Raw genomic sequence first — 7,558 nt, 5'->3', positions numbered from 1 at the left:
CTGGAACTTTTAGAAACCAGGTCATGGAATAGGAAGAAAACCTCTGAGGGCAGATTCATAAATATAGAATATTCTGGACCAAGAGGGAGAGTTTCCCTCTCATAAAGGCAATTGCAGTTGACATCTTTCACTGTAAACATTTTGAGTGACACTGATGCTATTTAGTCTTGTGAATTTTTCTCTGCTTCAGAACAGACAGTTGTCTGGGGCTGCAGTGGCTCTTGTGTTCAGATCATGGGACTTCTTTTACCTGGTAGCTGTCCTGCTGCCTAATTGTCCAAACCACGACCAGGGGGTCCCCTGCACGAGAAACTTGTTCACACTGGCAGATGCCCTTGTGGCCGCTGTCTGACCCTGTGCGGTGTATGCCTGCCTGACCGTTGCTTGGCACTGGGATGCCCGGTGCTCTCCCCTGCACCACCGGGAAACCCGGCCGGGGGAGCCTCGTTCTTCAGGTGAAAGGCACAAATTCAGTTTACTATCACAACAGGGGAAAAGTTCAAAGATTTATTACTTACAGATCTGGCCAAGGAGGACACAGGGAATCATCAGGGTAGTCCTCTGTCCCCAGGTCACTCAAGGCAGGAATGAAGTGTCAGGCAGAGAGAGAAGCGTCCCGCAACTAGCAGAAATATAAGGAAATAGGGTGTGGGTTACTTTAAGTTCGCAGGCAAACGCCTGAATGGTCCGTTTAAAGGAAGGGGCGGGAAAGCAGGGAGCCCAGTCTGCTGGGCAGGAGAGATGCCTCTAAGCTCTTCTCCCTGGCCACCAGCTTGAGCCAGTCGAGTGTGGCGTAGAACTGGAAGCTGTGTCGGGGTGACCAAGGCCTGCCCTGGGGTGAGAAAATTAACCTTGTATTCCCAATGGATGCCAAGGCAACAGAAAGTTATAAGAATTCACCACAAAGACAAACCCAATCTCTGCTTCTGTGAGTTTATATTTGAGTAGAGGGAGTCAGACAATAAATAAGTAAAATAGCACGTTAGAGGTGAGTAGCGCCCTGCGTGTACTTAGGGGAAGCGTGGAGAGCGTCCTGGCACAAGGGACAGCAAGTGTAGACTGTCCAAAGTGCACGCGGCCTGGCTGGTGGGTGGGATGGAGGTCAGAGCGGAGCAGAGTGAGCCTGAGTGGGGGCCGGAGCCTGATCTACCACAGTCAGATCACAGGAGCCCTGTTTGTAGGGCGAGGAGAAGACTTTACCCTTCCTTTAAGTAATTTGGGGAACCACTGGCTGCCCTTGAGCAGAGGTGTGTCTTGGTCTGATTTATGTTGTTAATGGCTCATCCCAGCTGCCCTTTTTGAGAAGACGAGAAGCAGGGAAACCGTTTTGGAGACTGTCCCAGGCATCCAGGTGAGAGAGGATGTTGGCTCAGATGCAGGGGGAGCAGTAGAGGTCAGAGGGGTCATCACAGTAGGGGTGCGGGTTGAAGGTTGAGTCCCCAGGATATTCCACTGATTGCACATGGGGAGCGAGAGACAGTGGGGGCAAGGATGACCCCCAGGTGCTGACGGTGAGACGCCGAAGACTATAAGGAGAACAGGTCGTGGGGAAGACGGGGAGTTTGGTGTGAGGAGGAGGCCAGATAGATGAGTGTTTGTAAAGCAGCGGAAAAGTAACTACCCTTTCTTAAGTACTTCTTCTGTTCTGGGCACTGAGCTGGAAGCTTTGCACATCTGAAAGTTAAATAAACTGGGCCCAAGAGAGGTTAAATTACTTTTTGTGCTCAGAAAGCCGTTTTATAGCAAAGCTGAACCCCAGACCTCTGGCTTTGGAGTCTGTTCTCTGCCTACTGCCTGGTGCCGCCTCTCTGGGCTTCTTGGTGGAGAAGGAGATGCCCTCTGACCCCGAGGCAATGTCAGCTTTTAGAGCAGGTGTGACTGTTGGCCATGGCCCCCCAGGTCCCTGCCTCCCCTAGTTTTAACTGTACAAAAAAATTGGAAATAATACGTGATTGTAGCGATTTGAGGAGGCTGTTGTGAAGGTGTAAATAATAAATGCACACCCATAATTTGAGGCTTTTGGAAGAAATCCATGCTGAATGTTCAAGATAATGTAGGGAGTACAAATGTTTTTGTTATATGGATACCTTGCATAATGCTTAAGTTGGGGATTTTAGTGTGCCCATCACACTAATGAACAGTGTTCATTGTACCCAACAGGTGAGTTTTTACCCATCACCTCCCTCCCACCACCCCCTCTTCTTGGTTTCCAATGTCCTTTACATCTCTTTGTGCCCATAGTTTAGCTCCCACTTATTAGTGAGAACATGTGGTGTTTGTTTTTTCATTCCTGAGATACTTCACTTAGGATAATGATCTCCAGTTCTATCCAAGTTGCTTCAAAAGACATTATTTCATTCCTTTTTATGGCTGAGTAGTACTCCATGGTGTGTGTGTATATGTGTATACACTTACATACCACGTTCTCTTTATCCAGTCATGAATTGATGGGCACTTAGGTTGATTCTACTTCTTTGCAATTGTGAATTGTTATTAAAACAATAAAAAACCGGTAGATGCAGAGAGAAAGAAATGCTTATACAGTGTTGGTAGGACTGCAAATTAGTACAGCCTCTATGGGAAACAGCAATGGAGATTCCTCAAAGATAGTGTTTTGACCCCTGAGGACGAATGCCTCCCCTATAAGAGGAGCGTATTGCCACAAGGTAAAGTCCCTGCCCTAAAGCAGGTATGGTCAAGTGACCAAGTGCATGTGGGCGCGGCCCACCTCACCCTCACGGCACCGCAGATATTCTGTGCCAGCAGGCATCATCCGGGGCCCATAGACTCACTGTGGCTGATCGCAGCTAACACTTCTGAACACTTACTCTGTGCCAACCAAAGTGTTAAGCACTTTATGGGTAAACTCGTTTAATCTTCACAACCCACCCATGAAGTAATTACTGTGCATGTTCCTGTTTTAAAGATTTGGGAACTGATACTTAGGGAGGCAGAGTAGCTTACGCAGGGTCTCTTCAGCTCACAGCTGTTGAGTTGTGGAACTGGGATTTGAACCCAAAGTGTCCGGCTTTAAATCCAGTCCCCTTTACCCTGCTCCATACATTCCCTAGAAGAGGAGTAAGGAAAAACATGCATATGTGGGTGAGTTAAGAGTCTCTTTTGGCCGGACGCGGTGGCTCATGCCTGTAATCTTAGCACTCTGGGAGGCCGAGGCAGGCGGATCGTTCTGAGCTCAGGAGTTCGAGACCAGCCTGAGCAAGAGCGAGACCCCGTCTCTACCAAAATATGGAAAGAAATTAATTGGACAGCTAAAAATATATGTAGAAAAAATTAGCCAGGCATGGTGGCGCGTGCCTGTGGTCCCAGCTACTCGGGAGGCTGAGACAGTAGGATTGCTTGAGCCCAGGAGTTTGAGGTTGCTGTGAGCTAGGCTGATGCCACGGCACTCGCCCCAGGCAAGAGAGTGAGAAAAAAAAAAAAAAAAAGAGTCTCTTTGGAGAGACCCAAGTTAAGTATATGAAAGAACTCTAGGTGACCATATAGACCAGTCTGTAGAGGTGGGGCCCACTGATACAGGCCTTCAAAGAACAGAGACTTGGAGACAACATCAGGCATAGAAAAGTATAGTTTTCCCAGGATTTGAGAAATAAAACGTCAGTCTCCAGAATCCGGGTCCAGCAAGTAACTTCCCAGAACATCTCTTTGAAGTAGTCGTGATCCCCAGGAGCTCTACCCATAGACTCATTGCGGTCCAATAGAATAAGTCAGAATTGGGGTTCACCCTAACGACTCTGTGGCTGTGGACAGGTGTTATGCTCTGAAGGTTTGTGTCCCCCCACAATTCATATGTTGAAACCTAATCCCTGTTGCAATAGTATTAAGAGGTAAGGTGAGGCCTTCGGGGGGTGATTAAGTCATGAGGGCTCTGTGGATGGGATTAGTGCCCTTGTGAAAGAGACCTGATGGGGCTTGTTTGCCCCTTCTGCCACGTGAGGATGCAACTGGAAGGTGTCACCTATGAAGCAAAGAGTCTTCCCCACACATCAGATCTGTCGGTGCCTTGCTCTTGGACTTCCCAGCCTCCAGAACTGTAAGCCATACATTTCTGTTGTTTATAAATTACCCAGTGGTTCGTTATAGCAGCTCAGACAGGACTAAGACAGCAGGTTGCCGGACTTCCCTGGGCCTCTCTCAACTAGGAACAATGCTATTGGGTGGTTGTGAGAATTGAACAAGAAAACGTACATTATTCTTCCATATTTCACTTTCTCTAAGGACTCCTGCCGGAGCGTACGGGGTAACGGTGGGCGCTGTTAGCTGTGTCTGCCCCATTACCTCACAGTTCTGTCCACAAAGCCAGCGCAGATGTGGGTGGCTGTAAATGTAATGTAACATAGAAAAGCTGAACATGAAGAACATTGAAAGTGTTACTTCTGAAAAGATATTTGTAGAACATTTATGTTTATAATAAGTTGTCTTGAAGGAGTTTTTAAAAACTTTTGAAGTTTCTGCAGGTCTCTCTTTCTTTCTTACCTTGCCCCTGCTTGTCTCCCGGGGGATTGGTGGAGTAGCCAGAGCTTAGCAAATGCAGAGACCAAGTTGCAAACCCCTGCTGGTCTACTCATCAGCAGGGTGACCTTGCGGAGGTCATTTCACCTCGCTCAGCCTGGCCTCTGCCCCTGTGGAAAGAAAACACCGACATCTGCTCATAGCGGTGGTGTAAGGTCTGGGGAAGAGATTCACTGATCCTGGACCCAGGAGGTGCCGGGGCCACGTGTGTTTCCTCCCCACCCCCTCCTCTCTCCTGCGTCTGAGTTTGTTCCTCTCTCATTTGCCCCTTTTCCTTTAACTCCTTCTCCTTCCCTCCCTTCACCTGTCTCCAAGGAAAACTCTGTGTTCCCCCCGTAGCTGGTATGAAAGGAATCAAAGACCTTTCGGGACGACCACATAACCCACGCCTGTCAGGTGTCCCTGATTAAAACCGTCCGTTCTTGGCCGGCCCAGTGTGACTCTCCCTGGGCTCAATGTAGACAGATTTCCGCTCATCTCATGTCCTGACAGTTCCCAAACTTAAGAGACGATTTTGCCACAGGGAAGAAAATCAGAAATTTTTAGAAGATACACATTCTCACATAAAGCGCTTTCAAATGACTCCAACAGCCGGCACGTCCGTATATATAGGTGGTGGCCCTGTTAGTACAGAAAGCGCTGGAATTCGGCGGGAAAGACCAAGGCTGGGTCTGTTTTTTGTCAGTAATTGTGTAATTTTGCTAAAAGTCTGAGCATTTCTTTTTAATCTGTACTGTGGTTTTAAAAGTCCTCCTGCACTCTGCCAGTATTGACGGGATTCCCTCCCGAGCACCAGCTTTCATCGTTGTGTGCGGGTTTTTAACGTCTTCTAACTCCTAGTTGATTTTGCACCTGGAGAATTTCGATAGCCTCTCGCAGTTTTCCTTCCTCACACCCTCCCGCCTTCTCCATGTCTCTTGTCCATGCTGCCTTCGGCTCAGAGTCCGAAACTGGCCCTTTGATTTTCTTGTTCGATACTCTGGCTTCTTCCGTCGGACCAGCCAAGATGCGTGTGCCATCTGGCAACGACAAGTATTTTATTCTTGACAAAATTGGTAAAGAGGTTTTAATTATTTTCAGGTTAACTCTGAAGGGAGTCAGCCTTTTCTTACTATATTAGAAAGATCATTTAACCTCTCCAAGCCTCGTTGTATTCTGTAAAAGTCAGGGAACAATATATCAATAACTGCGCCATAGGCTTTGTTTTGGTGATTAAGTCAGACAATGGCTGTGCATTGCACAGTACCTAAAAAATAATTATTCCTTTCTTTTCCTTCTACATCTTTGGATTTTTTTTTTTTCTTGTTCTTCAACATGAAATTCTTGAGAGGTAGCGGGGCAGAAACCACCCTAACTACGTTCCTTCCTGCCTCCCTTTCTCCTCCTCTTCCTCACTCACGCTTCCTTCTTTCCTCCTTCCTTTCTTCCTCCGGGCCTACCTTCCACATCCATTCAGTCATTCATTCTTTCATTAATTCATTACCTTTTGAGCCCCTTGGCCTGCCCGAGGCCTGGGGGATAAAATAATAAATAAGACAGACCCAGTGCTGCCCTCCTGCTGCTAATACCTGTTAAATGCTTTTTATGGCCAGGCCCTGGGCCGTCTCCTTTAGCCTTCGTAAAAGTCTTAAGTGAAGTGTCTTGCCTGGAACCACTAACTACAAGTGGCACAACGTGAATTGAATCCAGACCGTTCTCAGAGCCCACACTCTCAATCGCAGGATTCCAGATCGACCTGAACACCAATTCTGTGAACGTGTGGAAAGTCCGGTGAAAGGGAAAATTCAGGGTGACGGGGAATCCCGTTTTAGGGAAAGCACTGCTAGTCTGGGGAGTGGGGGAGAGTCAGGAAAGCCTCTGAAGGCGAGAGAGGTGGGCGCAGTGGCCTCTGGTTTCCCCTTAGAGGGAGCGGTGGCGTATGCAAAGACCCGAGGTGCAGAGATGGCACGGACAGAAAGTGCAAAAACATTGAATCTGCCCCGCACACAGACCAGGCGGGCTCCTGACTTTGGTCTTCTGCTCCGATGTCCTCCACCTGTAGGGAACACTTCCCCTTCAGATCTCTCCTCGGCTGGCAGCCAGAGCTCCTTTCAAGTCAAGCTCAAATCTCAGCTTCTCAGCGAGGCTCTCCCTGACTGTCCCATGTAATCCTCCACCCTGAGACACCATCCCGTTCCTCTCGCCCTGCCCTTTATTTATTTTTTTTAATAGCACTTCAGTCACCTTCTAATCCAGTGTGTAATCACTTATCGGGAGGGCTGCTCTGCCCCACCCAGCAGGCAGCATAGACCCAGGTGCCAGAATACAATGGCTCCGTGTGGTTATTGTGCATCCCAGACAGTCCTCGTTATCCGCAGGACATTGGTTCCAGGGCCTCCCGTGTGCACCAAAATCCATGGATACTCAAGTCCCCAAGTCCCTGATATAAAATGGTGTATTTGTAGATAACCTGTGCACATCTTGCCTTGTACTTTAAATCATCTCTAGATCACTTATAACAACGAATGCGGCGTAAATGCTAAGTAAGTCGTTGCTATACTGCGTAGCTTAGGACAAGAAAAAGAAATCTCTACATGTTCAGTACAGATGCAGGTTTTTTGTCAAATATTTTCAGGCTGGGTTGGTTGAATCCACACATGCAGAACCCATGGCCCCAGAGGCCGATTGTGAGTAAGCACTGAGGGGGCAGGGATCTTCGTCTCTTTTGTTCCTGATGTAGCTCAGTGCTCAGAACGGTGCTTGGCACATAATAGGTTTCCAGTAAACACTTGTTAAGTAAATGAACAAATAAAGCAGGTGATTCTAGGTGAAGAGAGTGGTGGGAAATAAGGCAAGAGAAGCATGAAGTTTATCCAAGGTCATTGAAAGACAGTTCTGAAGATTTGAAAAAGATCCCTTTGGCTGCAGTGTGGGGGTGATCTGAAAAGTGAGGCAGGAAACCAGCACCAGGAGAGAGAGTTATGGCACGACTCCTGTCTGAGCAAGACGTGATCGTGGCCCGTAGCAGGATATTGGCCTTGAGGGCAGA

The 7,558-nt window shown here is 48.0% G+C and overlaps 1 protein-coding gene across 1 annotated transcript in view; it reads left to right on the top strand.

Annotated features, from left to right (window-relative positions):
* The window catches only part of LOC105810673 (glycosyltransferase-like protein LARGE1), a 287,436-nt gene extending 281,132 nt beyond the window's left edge, over nucleotides 1-6,304 (top strand). The window contains exon 8 of the mRNA XM_012644703.1: nucleotides 6,252-6,304. Coding sequence (XP_012500157.1) covers nucleotides 6,252-6,304 — 53 coding nt within the window. The remainder of the gene's footprint in view (nucleotides 1-6,251) is intronic.
* The last annotated feature ends 1,254 nt before the right edge of the window (nucleotides 6,305-7,558 follow it).

The sequence above is a fragment of the Propithecus coquereli genome, unplaced genomic scaffold (assembly GCF_000956105.1).
Source record: "Propithecus coquereli isolate 6110/MARCELLA unplaced genomic scaffold, Pcoq_1.0 Scaffold218, whole genome shotgun sequence".
Lineage (NCBI taxonomy): Eukaryota > Metazoa > Chordata > Mammalia > Primates > Indriidae > Propithecus > Propithecus coquereli.
Note: the sequence above shows the minus strand (reverse complement) of the source record. Positions and strands in the feature narration are given on the sequence as shown.